We start from the raw sequence: 20,500 nt of genomic DNA, 5'->3' as shown, positions 1-20,500 counted from the left end.
CTCTGTTAGGTTTATGTACTCTTGTTATATATATATATATATATATATATATATATATATATATATACACTTTTTTTGTTGTATTTGTTGTGTTCATAATAAAAATAAAAATTTTAAAAATATATTTTTTTAAAGTCTTGTTTTAAAAGTCTTGCAGTAATGCAATTTCAACAGCAGAGGGCACAAAGGTATTGAGTAAAACAGGCCTACAGTATCACTTTGGCAGGGGAAGTAAGTATCACACTAAAACGACTTCCTATCATTTAATAAAGTTAATAACAGACATGTCATAGACACAGAAGGATGGAAGCATAATTAAAAATGGTTTTAGACCCAACGACATTCAATAAGAGTTCATGAGCTAGGCCATTCTCAGCAGACTATCAGCAACCATACATCAACGATGCGTAAACGAATAACAGCGACACTGACGTGCAGTGTCAATGTCCCTTGATTTAAAAAAGTTATGATAATTTCTTCATGCTCAGGATCTCATACCAAATTGATCCCTATGATAGTTATTTACTTATTAAGTGCAGACTACAGAGCAATCTTGCAGCACGAACTTAACATTAGTTTCAACAAGTCAAGATGCCCATTGAAGTTATTTGCATAACTGAATCTCTGAGAGTTTAGGGAAATATTTTTACACATTTTCTTCCCATGAGCAGTAGTACTCGTGCCGACTGAAAGTGAAACGTGACGGTGTGAGCGAGGGGAAGTTGTGATCTTTTTGTCACCAGGTTGGTGTGTTGCTGGAGCCTAGAGGTCTCCCTAGGGTCAGGTCAGAGAAGTCAGGTCTGGCACAACAACAGGCTGTTCCTGGCCGTGTTCCGACACGACACTGGACCAGTAAAGACACATGAAACACCCGTCCTCATTGATGGATTCCTAGAAGGCAAATATTTCCCATCCTGGCGTTGCAGACAATGTGTAACGCTACAGATACCCCAGGATGATCTCTGGCAGATTTTGTGAATGCCAGGGGCCATGTGCTAAAAACACACAGAGAAAAGTTAGTATCTCTTACAAACGTCAAAGTAAAGTTATTCTAGCCATGTTAAATGCCAGTCTTAACGTTTGCCTGTTACCTAACTGTACAGCACAGTGAGAGCGTCTCAGCACCTGTCTGTTTGTATGGTGTGTGTGTGTGAAGGAGGAGATACTCCCACTGGTTCTCTGACTGGAGCCCATAAAGCACACATTTAACACATGTCCTTCAAGCACGACATCCCTGTTTGGACTGCCAGGGTCAGTGGAAACATGTGTGTTTAGCACAGGAATGACCTACACCACATGACCAAAAGTATGTGGACATCTGCTTGATGAACATCTCATTCCAAAATCATGGGCATTGATATGGAGTTGGACCCCCCATTGCTGCATTGCTGCTATAACAGCCTCCACTCTACTGGGAAGGCTTTTCACTAGATGTTGGAACATTGCTGCAGTTCATCCCAAAGGTGTTTGATGGGAAGAGGTCAGGGCTCTGTGCAGACCAGTCAAGTTCTTCCACACTGATCTCGACAAATCATTTCTGTATGGACCTCGCTTTGTGCATGGGGGCATTGTCAACAGGAAAGGGCCTTCCCCAAACTGTTGCCACAAAGTTGGAAGCACAGAATCATCTAGAATGTCATTGTATGCTGTAGTTAAGATTTCCCTTCACTGGAATGAAGGGGCCTAGCCCGAACCATGGAAAACAGCCACAGACCATTATTCCTCCTCCACTAAACTTTACAGTTGGCACTATGCATTGGGGCAGGTAGGGTTCTCCTGGCATCTGCCAAACCCAGATTCGTCCGTCGGACTGCAAGATGGTGAAGCGTGATTCATCACTCTAGAGACGTTTCCACTGCTCCAGAGTCCAATGGCCAGCGAGCTTTACACCACTCCAGCCAACGCGTAGACTTGTGTGCGGCTGCTCGGCCATGGAAACCCATTTCATAAAGCTCCCGACAAACAGTTATTGTGCTGACGTTACTTCCAGAGGCAGTTTGTGTCAGTATTGCAATCTCGGTAAGATGATTTTTACGCGCTACGTGCTTCTGCACAGAGTTCTCGTTCTGTGAGATTCTGTGGCCTACCACTTCCCGGCGGAGCTGCTGTTGTTCCTAGATGTTTCCACTTCACAATAACAGCACTTACAGTTGACCGGGGCAGCTCTAACAGGGCAGTAATTTGATGAACTGACTTGTTGGAAAGGTGGCATCCTATGATGGTGCCACATTGAAAGCCACTGAGCTCTTCAGTAAGGCCATTCTACTTCCAATGTTTGTCTAGGAGATTGCATGGCTGTGTGCTTGATTTTATACACCTGTCAGCAACGGGTGTGGATGAAATAACCAAATCCACTCATTTGCAGCGGTGTCCACATACTTGTGTATATGCAGTGCATTCGGGAGATCTTCAGACATTGACTTTTTCCACATTGTTACGTTACATCCTTAATCTAAAATAATTTGTTTTTCCCGCCTCATCAATCTACACACAATATCCCATAAAGACAAGGCAAAAAGTGTATTTTTGTGTGTGCACATTACATTTACATAAGTATTCAGTATACGTATCCCTTTGCTGAGAATCAAAATTGAGCTCAGATCCATCCTGTTTCCATTGATCATCCTTGAAGTTTCTACAACTTTTAACTACAAATTAAGAAATTCATTTAATCCATTTTAGAATAAGGCTGTAACGTAATAAAATGTGGAAATGGGAAGGGGTCTGAATACTTTCCGAAAGCACTGTATAGTGTAGCTGGTTTACTGACAGACCATACAGTCTGTCATGTTCATGTGAATTACTGGAAATTTGACATGGATTTGAAAATGCATTCCAGGATATATACATATATGAAAAGCACATCTGTGAAAAGAGAATATGGGTGTAAATGTGTCTAAGAGAAACAGAGAAAGAGACAGGGAAGAATGACACTGTGAGCGAGACAAAACGTGTAGTTGATGTTAGCGTCACCAAAGAAAGAGATTATACAGCAGTTGGCCTCTTCACTCTTTCTTAACGTTTAAACAGCCATTTTTGTATCTGTTTTCCATTTAGCATTCCATGTGAATTCACAATGCAGCTGCGCTGCTAGCAGCAAAGGTTTGGGTCTCACCGTGCATCCCTTTCAGATGGTTAAGCATTGCACCTGTACTACCATCTACTAGGGTCCTAGAAGTTATTCTAGCCAAAATCACAGAATCCCTGACATTAAAACAGAATTCAATAGTATTAAAAAATGTAGTGAACTTATTAGAAAATTTATTAATTTACCCAAGTTAAATCATAAGACATGCACAAAATGCATCAGTGATTCGTATTTTCCTGCAACTTTTTGAAAAGGCACAGGAACGCCCCGGTCTTTCACAAGAAATCCATAGCACGTTGGGGACGATAAAACAACGGAAGCCCATTCCTTTTCAAATGAAGGAAGCTAAGTGGGCGGGGACCGTTGGTCGATGCGGAGAATGGGAGAGAGACGTGAAAATTAGGGAAAGCTGAACTTTATGCAAATACTCTGACAACTCATTGCTATTGACCAAAGCTCACTCAAGTTTCCAGCTCCTACTCGATTGGCTGTTGATACCTAGGCACCATCTAGCCTTTTTTTATATTTTTTTTATCTTGCTAGCACCAACATGACGGCTAAGCATGGATGGCTATCCGAATTTACAAGCATCTCGGCAATTGTGTGTGTGGTGCGTGTATGTCTAGTCTATACTCAGTGTAGCCGTTAGCAATAATGCTAATGATAAACGTCTGCGGGTAGATGGAAAGGGTTTCCCCAAAACCTTCTCAATTAAAGGTGAACTACAAAATAGCCTATGCCTACCCGGCTGAATGACATCATGATTATTTGCACCAATCCAGTTGCCATTTGTTGGTTTAAGCATTGTTGTGGACTTCCAATGCTGTTGTTTTTATATTAAAATGTGATTTTGCAGACAAATTTATGGATTTTCTAGGGCCACACATGTACCTCAATTTCACCTTGCAAAGTTTGCATTTCTTTTTCATTTAACTTCTCATAGCATTGCCATACAGGACTTTGCTGCTGTTTGTTATGGGATTTTTATGAATAATGACTAAATTATGCATACATTTAACGTAGAACTATAACTGAACAGGATACTACCCCGTCACTGTATTAATGTATGAATCTTATTATAATCATAACACTGAATATAATGTGTTTAGTTTTAGTCAAGAATTCGAACAAGCGCTTTCTGTTCCTTGTTAGAAACAAATGGAGCTATCGTCAGACCGGCTGGAATACTGTGTTCCTTACAGGACATTCTGTCCCCACCCAGGGAGGGGAGATACCTTGGGCTTGTAGTAGATTGTTTAACAGGTGGCAGACAATGTGAGAAGGCTTGTGAACTATATTGAAAATAAAAGAGCCGCACACTCTAGGAGCTCAGATGCAAAAATGTAATACCAATGTTTCGACAGCCAAGCTGTCTTCATCATCACTTTATTGCCATTGTATCTGAGAGGGACATTTATGACGAAATGTGAGGTATATAGACCAATGAACAAGAAATGATAGGCAGAACGTTCCCGTAAATAAACATTTGACTATTGTAGACTGGGCCTCTGTTTTTATTTCTATCAGTATCCTACAAATCCTGATATAACAGACTGAGTAATTTAATTTAATTGGTTAAAGAACATGAGAACTTAATTCTCCTAACATGTTGCTTGCCTTTCCAACTGTCAACAACGATGATAGTGAGGTGCAGAGTCAACTCTAAATTGATTCGTCGACTCCCATTTCTGAGTGCCAAGATTCGAGTTTCTATTGGACAACTTCAAGTATGTCCCTCCGGTTTGGTTCTGTTTAAGAAACATTTTGCAACAGAATCGATGTAATGAAGCCCCAAGCAAGCCAGCACGAGGGAGAGGAGGCAAAAAAAACATGGTGAGCATATGTCTTGGTAATCTGTTTCGCATGCCTCAGAAATTGACCAAAGTAGCCTAAAGTTCACCTCTTTCCCCAGGCCTTTATAGCCTATAACAAGCAAAATAATATGTTTTGTGATAACTGCACTGTGATTTTAATTTTTTTTCAGTTTGGGATTTTTGTTAACATTAAGTATTCCAATTTCATTTAAAAATTCACGCCCCTAGCAGGAAGCACTAAACCACAGCTGAGAGTACTCTCTTCCTCTCTCTGTCTTACACCCCCTTCTGTAGGCCCAGGAGGGTTTCCTGACCATATAACCTGACCAGGAAATACTCTGGGCCCAAGTTAAAGTTAAAGATCCTGTTTTCAAACCCCTCTCTGTCTCATCTGCCCTCTCTCTTTCTCAGGTCCTGTCAGTCTGTCTGTTTGTCTCTCTCAAGACACAGGGGGGGGGGAGGGCTTGGGAGGAATGTGGCGGTTGCCATAGGAGATCTTAAAACGGAACAGCAATCACCTGCCGGCTCAGCCTCAGACCGCTTAAAATTGGCCAGGAGGTTTTCCTGACCAGAAACAACTCTAGGCCCTAGTTATAGTCTAGTGTTTTCCTGGTAAAGTCCTGGCCCTACTCTTATACATAGCATGAAATGCCAATTGTCCACCAGCCAATCCTAAACACAACCTTAACTCAATATAACCCCTTTAACTAGGGATGTTAACAGTTAACCGTTAATCGGTTAGCCGCCAAAAATGCATTTGACCGGTCATGATTTATTTGTCTAATTTGCATACATTTAGTGGAATTAAAATTGGTGTATTGTGTATTTTCATTAGTTGTCAAGCATCTTATTTATCACATGCGCACAGCATACAGAGCCCAGTTGGGGGAAAAAAAGCTGGTACTGGAGTGAAAAGTGCTTTTGTTAGCCCAGTCGTCATTGCACAACAAATAAATTCTTAAATGTAAATCGGAAGTTAAAAACTGTTTTGATAGCCATAACTAAAAATAGCTACTATTTGTATTTCTCAATCTCAACTCATAACTAAAGTGTGACTCCCATTCCAGTGCATAGGCTATAGTCAACAGTAGGCAGGCTATAGTCAACAGTAGGCAGGCTATCAGAGCACCACCCACCACTTTGTAATGTGAGCGTGAGGCAGCATAATTGTTTGAAACCTGAACGTTCCACTTTACTTTAAATAACGAGGCATGTCTTACCTTGCTTTAGAGTAGCCTAGCCAAAATCCAACCATAGAAACATGGAGGCAATTATTTTATAAAGATTTCCTCATACCATTAACCATCATTTTCTACTGCTCTATTGGTTTTCATTTCAACTTTCTTTCGTTGTCCAGAACCTAACCATGTTAGTTGTTGCTATTAGATTCTCTTTATACGTCTCAGATATTAATCTCTGTCACATATAGAACCGCTTGGAAAAACAGAGACATCGTAGAGGGGTCAGAAAGGGACAAATGGAGAAGAGTGAATGTCAATGTCTAGCAAGATTGGTGTATATGTGTGACAATGGAAAAACGCTTTGAGATGAGAGGGAGGGAGGGCGCCCTTGTGTGTTTTGGGTAGAGGTGGATGGGCGGAGCAGAGGAGGATGTGTGACAAGTCAGGGCTTACGATTGGTGGGAGGCACAAGTGGGACAATTTCCATACGGAAAAAGGCTAAACACCTGACTAAGATACGGACTAAACAACACCTGACTAACATACACAGCCCTTCAGTAGGGTAATAATAGCACACTGGTTGCCCAAGACAAACACAGACAAGGTGCCCCATATCAGATGACGTGCATACACCACATCACACACACACACACAAACAAATAGCTTCCAGACACAACACAACACTCTCTGTCTTCTTAGTTCTATGACGCTGACCACCACCATATTACTCAACAATCAATACTGGGTAATTGTCTTTCATTTGTGCTGCAAAAACACCTGTTGGCACATCATACAAACAGGCCAAAACCTATATTGTTTTTTCAGTGATATGGGTCAGACCTGGGTTCAAATACTATTTTAAATATCTCAATTACTTTCACATACATTCGAAGTATTCAGATGTCTTTTCAAATAAAAGATAAGTAGTTGAATATTTCAATGCATTTGAAAATACCCAAAATACCCAAATACACTGACTCAAATACAACTCCCATGCATTTGACCTATATTTGAAAATACTGCTTGGCTCAACACATAGGGCTGCTGCGGGCCCGGGGAGGTTTTGTTAACCTTCCGGGTCAGTCAATTATCCGTCAATTGCCCAGTTAGGCCAGTGATTTTTTGTTTGTTTGTTTGTAATAATGCTATATAATTGATGGGAAAAAAACAGAACATTCCAGAAACGGTTAGTTCATATAATGATAAATTTTAAAAAACATACTAGATCTGACTTTGCTGATAGCTACATTGAGGTAAATCATTCTTACTATTTATTTATTTTTACCTTTAGGTAAGTCAGTTAAGAACAAATTCTTATTTTCAATGACGGCCTAGGAACAGTGGGCCTGTTCAGGGGCAGAACGACAGCTCGGGGATTTGAACCTTTCGGTTACCAGTCCAACGCTCTAACCACTAGGCTACTCTGCCTTCAGAAAGTATTCATACCCCCGGACTTATTCCGCATTTTGTTGTGACCAACTGAATTCAAAATAGATTTCTCACATATCTACACACAATACCCAATAATGACAAAGTGAAAACATGTTTAGACATTTTAGCAAATGAATAGAATGTGAGGAAATACTTTGTAGAAGCACCTTCTTGGGTATGTCTGGATCAGCTTTGTACATCTGGATTTGGGGATTTTCTCCCATTCTTCCTTGCAGATTTTCTCAAGCTCTGTTAAGTTAGATAGGGGGTGGCGGTGAACAGCAATCTTCAAGTCTTTTCACAGATTTTCAATGGGATTCAAGTCTGTACTTTGGCTGGGCCACTCAGACTTTCACATTCTTGTTCTGAAGCCATTCCAGCATTGCTTTGGCTGTATGCTTGGAGTCATTGTCCCGTTAATCTTTGCCACCCAGTCTAAGGTCATTTCAAATCAAATCAAATGTTATTTGTCACATACACATGGTTAGCAGATGTTAATGCAAGTGTAGGGAAATGCTTGTGCTTCTAGTTCCGACAATGCAGTAATAACCAACAAGTAATCTAGCTAACAATTCCAAAACTACTACCTTATAGACACAAGTGTAAGGGGATAAAGAATATGTGCATAAAGATATATGAATGAGTGATGGTACAGAGCGGCATAGGCAAGATACAGTAGATGGTATCGAGTACAGTATATACATATGAGATGAGTATGTAAACAAAGTGGCATAGTTAAAGTGGCTAGTGATACATGTATTACATAAAGATGCAGTAGATGATATAGAGTACAGTATATACGTATACATATGAGATTAATAATGTAGGGTATGTAAACATTATATTAGGTAGCATTGTTTAAAGTGGCTAGTGATATATTTTACATCATTTCCCATCAATTCCCATTATTAAAGTGGCTGGAGTTGAGTCAGTCACCACTCAATGTTAGTGGTGGCTGTTGAACAGTCTGATGGCCTTGAGATAGAAGCTGTTTTTCAGTCTCTCGGTCCCAGCTTTGATGCACCTGTACTGACCTCGCCTTCTGGAAGGTAGCAGGGTGAACAGGCAGTGGCTCGTGTGGTTGTTGTCCTTGATGATCTTTATGGCCTTCCTGTGACATCGGGTGGTGTAGGTGTCCTGGAGGGCAGGTAGTTTGCCCCCGGTGATGCGTTGTGCAGACCTCACTACCCTCTGGAGAGCCTTACGGTTGTGGGCGGAGCAGTTGCCGTACCAGGCGGTGATACAGCCCGCCAGGATGCTCTCGATTGTGCATCTGTAGAAGTTTGTGAGTGCTTTTGGTGACAAGCCGAATTTCTTCAGCCTCCTGAGGTTGAAGAGGCGCTGCTGCGCCTTCTTCACGATGCTGTCTGTGTGGGTGGACCAATTCAGTTTGTCTGTGATGTGTACGCCGAGGAACTTAAAACTTACTACCCTCTCCACAACTGTTCCATCGATGTGGATAGGGGGGTGTTCCCTCTGCTGTTTCCTGAAGTCCACAATCATCTCCTTAGTTTTGTTGACGTTGAGTGTGAGGTTATTTTCCTGACACCACACTCCGAGGGCCCTCACCTCCTCCCTGTAGGCCGTCTCGTCGTTGTTGGTAATCAAGCCTACCACTGTTGTGTCGTCCGCAAACTTGATGATTGAGTTGGAGGCGTGCGTGGCCACGCAGTCGTGGGTGAACAGGGAGTACAGGAGAGGGCTCAGAACGCACCCTTGTGGGGCCCCAGTGTTGAGGATCAGCGGGGTGGAGATGTTGCCTACCCTCACCACCTGGGGGCGGCCCGTCATTAAGTCCAGTACCCAGTTGCACAGGGCGGGGTCGAGACCCAGGGTCTCGAGCTTGATGACGAGCTTGGAGGGCACTATGGTGTTAAATGCCGAGCTGTAGTCGATGAACAGCATTCTCACATAGGTATTCCTCTTGTCCAGATGGGTTAGGGCAGTGTGCAGTGTGGTTGAGATTGCATCGTCTGTGGACCTATTTGGGCGGTAAGCAAATTGGAGTGGGTCTAGGGTGTCAGGTAGGGTGGAGGTGATATGGTCCTTGACTAGTCTCTCAAAGCACTTCATGATGACGGAAGTGAGTGCTACGGGGCGGTAGTTGTTTAGCTCAGTTACCTTAGCTTTCTTGGGAACAGGAACAATGGTGGTCCTCTTGAAGCATGTGGGAACAACAGACTGGGATAGGGATTGATTGAATATGTCCGTAAACACACCAGCCAGCTGGTCTGCGCATGCTCTGAGGGCGCGGCTGGGGATGCCGTCTGGGCCTGCAGCCTTGCGAGGGTTGACACGTTTAAATGTTTTCCTCACGTCGGCTGCAGTGAAGGAGAGTCCGCATGTTTTGGTTGCGGGCCGTGTCAGTGGCACTGTATTGTCCTCAAAGCGGGCAAAAAAGTTATTTAGTCTGCCTGGGAGCAAGACATCCTGGTCCGTGACGGGGCTGGTTTTCTTTTTGTAATCCGTGATTGACTGTAGACCCTGCCACATACCTCTTGTGTCTGAGCCGTTGAATTGAGATTCTACTTTGTCTCTCTACTGACGCTTAGCTTGTTTGATTGCCTTGCGGAGGGAATAGCTACACTGTTTGTATTCGGTCATGTTTCCGGTCACCTTGCACTCTGAAGCGGGTTCTCATCAAGGATTTGCCTGTATTTGGCTCCATTTATTGTTCCCTCTATCCTTACCAGTCTCCTTGTCTCTGCCAATGAAAAGCCTCCCCATAGCATGATGCTGTCAACACCATGCTTCACGGTAGGGATGGTGTTAGACAGATGATGAGTTGTGCCTGGTTTAGCATTCAGGCCAGATATACTGAACAAAAATATAAAACGCAACACGCAACAATTTCAAAGATTTTACTGTGTTACACTTCATGGAAGGAAATAAGTTAATTGAAATAAATTCATTAGGCCCTAATCTATGGACTTCTCATGACTGGGCAAGGCACAGCCATGGGTGGGCATAGGCCCATCCACTTGGGATCCAGGTCCACCCACAGGGGAGCTAGGCCCAGACAATCAGAATGAGTTTTCCCCACAAAAGTTTTTACAGACAGAAATACTAGTCATGTCCAAACAATTGAATTGGACACATGTGGACTCTAATTAAGCTATAGCGACATCTCAAGGATGAGCAGAGGAAATTGGATAGACCTGAACTCACTGTGAAGTGTCATAGCAAAGGGGTATGAATACTTATGTACATTTGCAAACATTTCTAAAAACATGTTTTCACTGTCTTTATGGGGTAATGTGTGTAAATGGGTGAGAAAAATATATATTTAATCCATTTTGAATTCAGGCTGTAACAACAAAATGGGAAGACTTTCTGAAGGCACTATATGTGGTTGTCCCACCTAGCTATCTTAAGATCAATGCACTAACTGTAAGTCACTCTGGATAAGAGTGTCTGCTAAACGATTCAAATGTAAATGTAAGTCTTGGTTGAATCTTTGCGATGCGGAATTCAGGCATTATGCGCTATTTGAACGAAGTCTTTCCCAAAAATCTTCCTAATTAAATGTTGACTGCAAAGTCCCCTACCTGGCAGAATTATACACTGCTCAAAAAAATAAAGGGAACACTTAAAGAACACAATGTAACTCCAAGTCAATCACACTTATGTGAAATCAAACTGTCCACTTAGGAAGCAACACTGATTGACAATAAATGTCACATGTTGTTGTGCAAATGGAATAGACAACAGGTGGAAATTATAGGCAATTAGTAAGACAACCCCAATAAAGGAGTGGTTCTGCAGGTGGTGACCACAGACCACTTCTCAGTTCCTATGCTTCCTGGCTAATGTTTTGGTCACTTTTGAATGCTGGCGGTGCTTTCACTCTAGTGGTAGCATGAGACAGAGTCTACAACCCACACAAGTGGCTCAGGTAGTGCAGCTCATCCAGGATGGCACAGCAATGCGAGCTGTGGCAAGAAGGTGCTGTGCTGTGTCTGTCAGCGTAGTGTCCAGAGCATGGAGGCGCCACCAGGAGACAGGCCAGTACATCAGGAGACGTGGAGGAGGCGGTAAGAGGGCAACAACGCAGCAGCAGGACCGCTACCTCCGCCATTGTGCAAGGAGGAGCACTGCCAGAGCCCTGCAAAATGACCTCCAGCAGGCCACAAATGTGCATGTGTCTGCTCAAACGGTCAGAAACAGACTCCGTGAGGGTGGTATGAGGGCCCGACGTCCACAGGTGGGGGTTGTGCTTACAGCCCAACACCGTGCAGGACGTTTGGCATTTGCCAGAGAACACCAAGATTGGCAAATTCGCCACTGGCACCCTGTGCTTTTCCCAGATGAAAGCAGGTTCACACTGAGCACATGTGACAGACGTGACAGAGTCTGGAGATGCCGTGGAGAACGTTCTGCTGCCTGCAACATCCTCCAGCATGACCGGTTTGGCGGTGGGTCAGTCATGGTGTGGGGTGGCATTTCTTTGGGGGGCCGCACAGCCCTCCATGTGCTCGCTAGAGGTAGCCTGACTGCCATTAGGTACCGAGATTAGACCCTCAGACCCCTTGTGAGACCATATGCTGGTGCGGTTGGCCCTGGGTTCCTCCTAATGCAAGACAATTCTAGATCTCATGTGGCTGGAGTGGGTCAGCAGTTCCTGCAAGAGGAAGGTATTGATGCTATGGACCGCCCGTTCCCCAGACCCGAATTCAATTGAGCACATCTGGGACATCATGTCTCGCTCCATCCACAAACACCACGTTGCACCACAGACTGTCCAGGAGTTGGCGGATGCTTTAGTCCAGGTCTGGGAGGAGATCCCTCAGGAGACCATCCGCCACCTCATCAGGAGCATGCCCAGGCGTTGTAGGGAGGTCATACAGGCACGTGGAGGCCACACACACTACTGAGCCTCATTTTGACTTGTTTTAAGGACATTACATCAAAGTTGGATCAGCCTGTAGTGTGGTTTTCCACTTTAATTTTGAGTGTGACTCCAAATCCAGACCTCCATGGGTTGATAAATTTGATTTCCATTGATCATTTTTGTGTGAATTTGTTGTCAGCACATTCAACTATGTAAAGAAAAAAGTATTTAATAAGAATATTTCATTCATTCAGATCTAGGATGTGTTATTTTAGTGTTCCCTTTATTTTTTTGAGCAGTGTATAATTGTTTGTATCGCAGGGCCTCTCATCTTTTTAAGTGGGAGAACTTGCACAATTGGTGGCTGACTAAATACTTTTTTGCCCCACTGTATGTAGCCTACACTGTCAAATGTGTAGCACATAAAAAACACAGCTAGACAAACAGTGCAAAATTGAATTAAAAGGGCAATTGTTTTTACTGTTTCCAGACCTCGAAAGGGATCTCCCGATGTGGTTTAAGCATTGTTGTGGACTTAAAATAAAAAATAATCACAAAAGTGTGATTGAGTAAAACCTGAATGAAACAAGGTAAATAAGAAAAATACTAAAATGGGAAATTAGAATTTAGCTAAAGATAAACTAACTGATTTTATAGGGCCCTACAACCACGGCTCTAATTAAGTGACAATGCCGGAGAAGCCAGTGTTTGGACGATATATATATAAAATAGGCACGGCTGTTGTTAACAGTGCCAATATATCCTCCAAACATCGGCTTTGAGGGCATTATCACTTTAATACAACGGGCTACCAACATATTCAAATAATGATCGACATTTTCATTAGAAACGTTATTTTGACGAATTTATTCATACTATTTCATCCTTCACCAAGAGCCTTGACACAAATCTAGGGTTCCTACCCAAGCTGGCTGGTCATTCGTTCTATCGGTTCGGTTGCTAGAGACACGACCCAGTTGTTCAGTCTTTTTGTTCTGCATCTATGGATGAGACTCAGTTGTTGGTTCTAAATGTTCCATTGCCATACTGGCTGGTAACGTTCTTATCCCTTGCTTGCTAGCTAGCCAACTACGCCTAACTTACTGTTACGTCAGTGCAGCCAGAATAACAGCAAAGTAGCTGCATTCGCATAAGCTGTTTTCTAGTGACATTTATTTGAATACATCCAGGACAATGAACTAATGAGGCGCGGTTTCACCTGGCATAGAAAATGTGCTCACTCGTCAGGACACTGTTGTTCAGAGGAGCTAGACAACACAGCTAACCCAATCACGTCAAATTGAAGCTGGAAAGACTGCAAACTAGCTGCACTTTGTTTCGTTTGACCTTTTTTCAATTGACATTTCTTTGTATATATCCATACAAATTATGCCAGCTGATTCATGCTTTTGAACTGACTGAGACACGCTGCCTGTCGGTCTCATCCCGACACGTTCATTACTATGGGACAGCTGGAGATCGAATTTGAATATTGAAACAATGTTGCAAATGCCAGAGACAGACAGCAAGGTTTATACAAATCTCCACTGTTGAAAATCAAATGTCTGTCTAAATGTGTAGATGCTTTTTTATAGTGGAGTTCAAATGTATAAAGTGCATGGCTGGGCTGATGAGACAGTGGATTGAGCAGTCGGATGAAACAGAGTAAATAGGCATTTTAATGTCATATATTTAGCCGGTGGTAACTTGTGGAATAGACACCGGCTGGAATATGGTTTTAACCAATCAGCATTCAGGATTACACCCACCAGTTGTATAAATTAAAATGTTCTATTGGTAGCACTGATGCTCCTAACTTTAAAAAAGAGGAGCACCACATAATGTAGGAGCACCAGATGTATGTTTTATTGATTTAGACGTAGCCAACATTGGGCCTATATGAATCTTACTTCTGATGCACATCTGAAGAAGATATCCTTTTTCCTTTCTAAGCCACCAAATGTTTGCATGAAAGTCGGGCTATCAGGTTGTTAGTGCAATATGGGCAACATCTAATAGAATGATTACTCTATGGTTGGTGTTCTTTGGGAAAATCCAGGTAGGTGTTATGACAGGATAGGAGCCAAAGTGCTGGTCAGTGTTTCTCAGAGGACCCTAATATCATTTGAATAGATGCATAAATGTTACATTTAGACAAAGATTTTAGAATAGGCTATATGATTCAGAAGACGCCATTGCACAAACATGCTGATATACACTACCACAGGTAGCAACCTGTGTTAGAGCTAACGTTTACTTTGCCCTAGCTAAAGGGCAGCTAGCTAGTAAGCGATTAGCATTAGGCACATGCTAGCTTCCTTAGACTAACTCGCATTTCACAAAGAGCAAGATACACAAACAAATATTATAATAGAAAAAATATGTGGAACAGTGTAGAGAACAGTGTCGCAGTGAAATATTGTTCCTTTCTCTGTCTGTCTGTGTGTCTGTGTGTCTCACCGTGAGGGAGGTGAAGGTCAAGCAAATGCCACCGAAGCCGTTGAAGGAGAGGGCCAGAAAGATGAGAGCAGAGAGCCCTGATAAGAGGAGAGAGCAGCAAAGCAGTGTTTAAAAATAACTATGTCTGTCATCTACAGGTATCAGCAAGTGACTGTGTGTATTTTGTGTTGTTGGGGATAATGTCTATCACTTACGTGGAGGATCGTACGCTGATATTGACATTATGGCACAGGAGAGACCAAAACAAAAACTGCAGAAAAATAACGTTTAATTTTTAGATGAATATATAAAATATGGAATACATTATTATAAATGTACTAACAAATAATGGTCCATTTTAGGCCAAGGAGAGAGATGGGGTTTATTTGTCAAATATCTCTATCTGCTCTCCATCTCCCACTTTTTCCCCAGGAAGAGATTCCAACGAGGCTGGTGTTCTCCTACACCCATGATCAGTCATTACAGAGTTCACACACCGCTTTCGTCTGTCCTACACACAAAATGAATAAGGCCCTATTCCCACTACGAGAGATGGAGAGTCTGAGGAACGGACAGGCAAAAGAGATGTCTACTTTTCAATTCACATCACATCCTTGCCTTACCTTACCTTTCATTGTGGTTGGCAATGCAACATTCTCGCTCCTCAGCTCAAACTGCCCGTAAATATTTCAGAAGCCACTAGCACAAACTATTTAACGATCCCAGCAACTTTTCTTCTGAAACATAGTACAATATTGAATAATGCAACCAAACCATATTACTCTCGTGAATAATGCAACAATCCACAAGCATTTGCAGACAATTAAGGATTTATGTTCTTGTCCATACACATTAAAATTAGCTAACAATACACAGCTAACTCCTGCGAGTTAGCGAACAAACTTGCTTCATGATCAAGTAACGTTGGCATATCAATCATGAATGTTTACCCCTCTATTTCAAATATAAAAGTACTGTAACGTTATCATACAGTGTCATTCATATTATAATATAGGCTACACAGCTAGGTAACGTTAGCTAGCATACAAAATAATTCCTGCATCCTCACAAACATGCTGGCTGTAGCTGAATGCTGACGTTTCACTGAAAACTTTGATAATTCCCTAGGGAGTTGCTTCTTGCCTGGATCTCAGCTATGCAAAAAAAATTAAAACAAGATTTAAAGCTAGGGCAATCATTTCAGAATGTAACAGACTGTTACTACAATTTCCGGAAAAACTACATGGAACCCAATATGGTTCTATCTGGAACCAAAAATTATTTTCCTATGGGTACAGATGAGTATCCTTTTTAGTTTGCTTTTTTTCCTAAGAGTGTAGAGGGAGGCAACTGGCGGGCGAGTGTCGTGCGCTACTTCTAGAGGCAGCGGTCGAGGCATGACAGTGTCATGCCGTTGCCCTCTTTGGGTACAGCAAGCCCCATCCCCCTCTCCCTGTCTCCTACACCCAGGCTGCTGTGGTCAGAGAGGAGATTATCCTGGAGGAGATTATCTCCTCATGGCCACAGTAGAGAGAGAGAGTGAATTTTCATAGAAGAGAACAAAGGAATTTCTTCCACCTCACAGAACTTGAGGTCCGAACAACATTTATGTTCTGGAGGTATAAAAGAGCGGTGAAGAATCCAGCTACAAACTGGTCCGTTTGGTACAATTTTGTGAAACTCATGGGAGACAATACGGCCACATTACCATAACGCTGTTTCTATAATATCCTCAGATATGAGGTTTATAACTAATAGTTGTATAAGATGAATGAGTGTGGATGATACTGTTTGTGAAATTGTGTAATGTGATTTTGGACTGTTTAATGAAGGAAACTCCAATTCCCTTTGGAGTTTAACTAAATCAGAGGACCGCCCACCAGCACAGTTATGGTCGGGCATCCTGGGACAGGCCTTTTTCTGCTCTCCCGATTAAAGCCCCCACGTTGAGAATTTCTTAACAGACCATGTTTCCCTCAATTACGAGAGGACAAAGGTTGTAGACCAGCTTACCTCGATAACGAGAGGGCCAAGGTTTGAGTAGATGGCTGAATCTTTTAACCATACCACGTGGTTAAACTCTTAGACTATCTATACCGACAGAATAAGAACAAGTCTTTGATATTAATTACTAGTCTCCAGCTAGGAATTCGGTATCATTGAACGCGAAGAACGACAACCGCCGAAACATCTATCCATGACGACATGAATGAATGTCACTCTGAACTATCCATTCTAACCACGACAGAGAGGGCGGACAGACTCGTAAATATATATATATTGATTGTTATAATTATCAACTCTGTAGTGACTTCTCAGCTGACCCACACTCCCCTTTTGTCTAACAAGCCGCCATGCCGGTTTAGCCCACTAGGGCACATTCCCATATCCTTTCTTGTAACCATATTTACTTTGTTTGTGTGTGCACTTCTGTGATTGTTTAGCATACTCTGTATTTCTGAGATTTGGCTTTCCTCCGGCATCTAGACGGATTACATACAACCAGCGGGTTTTACAGTTTTTCGCACAGATAGGAAGCAGGCTCTCTCTGGCAAGAGCAAGGTTGGTGGGCTCTGCTTTATGACCAATAACACATGGTGCGACGGGGGAAATGTACAGGACCTTGCTAGTTTCTGCGTCCGGGACTTGGAATACTTGATTCTAAAATTATGTCCATTTTACCTGACGAGAGAGTTCACCGGGATTATCGCCATGGCTATGTACATCCCGCCCCAAACTGACACCAAAAGGGCTCTCAAAGATCTTCATTGGACCCTGAACAAAATGGAAACCTCATTCCCGAAGGCAGCGTTCATTGTGGCGGGGGACTTTACCAAAAGTAATTTGAGAACCGTGCTCCCAAAAATTCTACTCTTGACCACTGCTACATGAATTTTCGACACAGGTACAAGGCCCTCTTCGGTCCTACTTTTGATAAATCCAACCATGACTCCATCTTGCTTCTTCCCAACTACAAACAAAGACTCAAGATGGAAGTTCCGGTGATCAGGGCTGTACAGCGTTGGTCCGACCAATCAGAATTCACGCGCCACTGTTTTGATCACGCAGACTGGAATGGGAAATGGTCCAACCACACAGACAACCTAAAAAAGTCGGCGGCGGCTCTTCAACCTCAGGATGCTGAAGAAATTCGGCATGTTCCAGAGGGATCTCACAGTGTTCAACAAGAGCCCCATCGAGAGCATACTGTCGGGCTGCATCACAGCCTGGTACAGCAACTCTTAACACCACGGACCACAAGGCATTGGGTACACACTGCCTGACCTACAAGACACCTACAACACCAGGTGTCGCTGGAAGGCCAAGAAGATCATCTAGCCTCAGACCATCAGGCTGCTGGATAGCCACCACTAGTCAGCTACCTACTCCCCCTTATGGTTATTATTTTACCCCTTTATCTCCCCAATTTCGTGGTATCCAATTGTTTTTTTAGTAGCTACTATCTTGTCTCATCGCTACAACTCTAGTACGGGCTCGGGAGAGACAAAGGTTGAAAGCCATGCGTCCTCCGATACACAACCCAACCAAGCCGCACTGCTTCTTAACACAGCGCGCATCCAACCCGGAAGCCAGCCGCACCAATGTGTCGGAGGAAACACCGTGCACCTGGCAACCACGGCCCGCCACAGGAGTCGCTGGTGCGCGATGAGACAAGGACATCCCTACCGGCCAAGCCCTCCCCTCATTCATCCATTGTTGATATAGTCCCAAAATGTTTTGCATGTCAGCAATCAAGTTTAAGATGTTTAACTTTCAAAATGCTTGAAAACTTGATTGCTGACATGCAACACATTTTGGGACTATATTAACAATGGACTAAAGAAACATTTTCCTTTAAGTATGCTATGTTCAGAACTCGTGAGAAGGTCTTGTGCTAGCAGGGACAATATCATTCAATAACATTTTTGATTTATTGCCTAGCAGCGGCCCTGGAGCACTTAGTGGTATAGTGCCTTGCTCAACGGCAGTTGATGGTATAAAGGATATTGAAGCCGTTAACTCTCCAGCTAACTCTCAAGGCTACCACCGCCCCCAACAGTAACGTATGCTCTTTTACATAATAGTGTAGGTTAACGGCAAGGATAAACCCATATCAAGATATACCTTGCTCATATCCATATCAAACGATATCGAAACCATACCGAATTATCGCTATTGGTGCCCACCACTAGTTAATGTTCTATTATTACCTGCCGAGGAGGCGTAGTGGACGCGGGCCGTACTTGTCCATGAGGATGCCCAGGGGCAGGGTGGCAGCGCTGAGGAGGAAGGAGCCGATGGTGAAGCCCAGGTTGAGCATCTCCTCCTGGTCCACACAGCTCACCCAGATACCACTCTCCCAGGAGGACTTGTTGCCCAGCGCCAGCATGTGGGCCTTCGTGTCATTCTCTATGGTAGAAAAAGGGGGGAGTGGGAGAGGTGACCCCTCATCCTTGATAACATATAATGTATGCTGAGGAATAGTGTGTGCATGAGAGACAGCGTGAAACTGCCTTCCTCCTCTCTCTGTGTGTGTTCTACCTGAGCAGAGGTGTGAGTAGAAGCCCTCGCCCTTCAGCATGAGGAGGAGTGAGCCCCATCCCAGCAGCACGGCAGAACACAGAAGGTTCTCCAACACCGCCGTCATAGCCATCCACCAGCGCCTCCTATAGGCCTGGAGGAGAGAGGGCGCCATTGCTGCTGCTGCTAGCGAGAGAGAGAGATTCATGTAGATGTTACAGCCAACAGTACAGTATTAGACTACACATTTCCAGCTATAGGCCAGTATGTCACTTTGACAAGTGGACACTGGCTAGGATCCAGTCAGTGAGAGGGGGGCATCTGTGTCAGTGGTCTTGAGTTTGCCTAAGTGGGGGTTGGACAGATGTGAACAGGAAACCCATTCAACATAATTTATGAGGGAGTCCGGTGTGTGTGCGCGTGTTTTTGTTTAACTATCCTTGTGGGTACCAGAAGTCCTCACAAGGACAGTAAAAAAGGAACTTTTGGCAAGTAGGGCCATTTTGCCGGTCCCCACGAGGCAAAATGCTATTTTATGTTTGGTTTACAATTAGGGTTATACTTAAGTTTAGGGATAGCTATAGTTTTAGGGTTATGGTTAAGGGTTAGATTTAGGGTTAGGGAAAATAGTATTTTGGATGGGAATCAATTATTTGGTCCCCACAAGGAGAGCAATACAAAACTGTGCATGTGGGTCTTAAGGACAGACCGAGAGCATGTGTTTTATTGAGAGATGGCTGTGAGAAAAAAAATAAAAAAATGGGTGGTGTGTGTCGGGGGGAGATAGAGAATGTGTGTGTGTGACTGTGTGTAATGTGATTAAGCATAGAACAGCTCAATCCTTTGTCCCAAGAAAGTATCTGAAGAGGGCAATCTCTTGTAACTGACACCCCATGCTGGACACACAATCACACACGACTCTCTTTACTCTCTCAACAATGAGGAACATCTTCACAGGCACTTTGCAACGTACACTACCGTTCAAAAGTTCAGGGTCACTTAGAAATGTCCTTGTTCTTGAAAGAAAAGCACATTTTTTTGTCCATTCAAATATCAAACTGATAAAAAAATACAGTGTAGACATGGTTAATGTTGTAAATGACTATTGTAGCTGGAAAAGGCACAAAAAAAAACACACAAAAAAAATGGCTTATCTACATAGGTCAGGTCGCAAATGTAAATGAGGACTTGTTCT

The 20,500-nt window shown here is 43.1% G+C and overlaps 1 protein-coding gene across 6 annotated transcripts in view; it reads right to left on the bottom strand.

Moving 5' to 3' along the window:
* Window positions 1-20,500, bottom strand: part of LOC110505037 (large neutral amino acids transporter small subunit 3) — a 43,824-nt gene that overhangs the window by 14,432 nt on the left and 8,892 nt on the right. Inside the window, exons 2-5 of one of the 6 annotated variants that reach the window (XM_021583980.3) lie at window positions 19,327-19,491; window positions 18,996-19,194; window positions 15,000-15,055; window positions 14,806-14,882 (exon numbers count right to left, since the gene is read on the bottom strand). In XM_021583980.3, the coding sequence (XP_021439655.1) occupies window positions 14,806-14,882; window positions 15,000-15,055; window positions 18,996-19,194; window positions 19,327-19,480 (486 nt within the window). In that variant the 5' untranslated portion in view covers window positions 19,481-19,491. Of the gene's footprint in view, window positions 1-14,805; window positions 14,883-14,999; window positions 15,056-18,995; window positions 19,492-20,500 lie in introns of all 6 variants that reach the window. The other 5 variants (XM_021583981.3, XM_090219679.1, XM_090219678.1 and 2 more) reach the window with 5 other exon arrangements.

The sequence above is a fragment of the Oncorhynchus mykiss genome, chromosome 25 (assembly GCF_057628025.1).
Source record: "Oncorhynchus mykiss isolate SJ-2025 chromosome 25, ASM5762802v1, whole genome shotgun sequence".
NCBI classification, from domain to species: domain Eukaryota; kingdom Metazoa; phylum Chordata; class Actinopteri; order Salmoniformes; family Salmonidae; genus Oncorhynchus; species Oncorhynchus mykiss.
The sequence above is the reverse complement of the archived record's forward strand: the minus strand, read 5'-3'. Positions and strand labels throughout refer to the sequence as shown.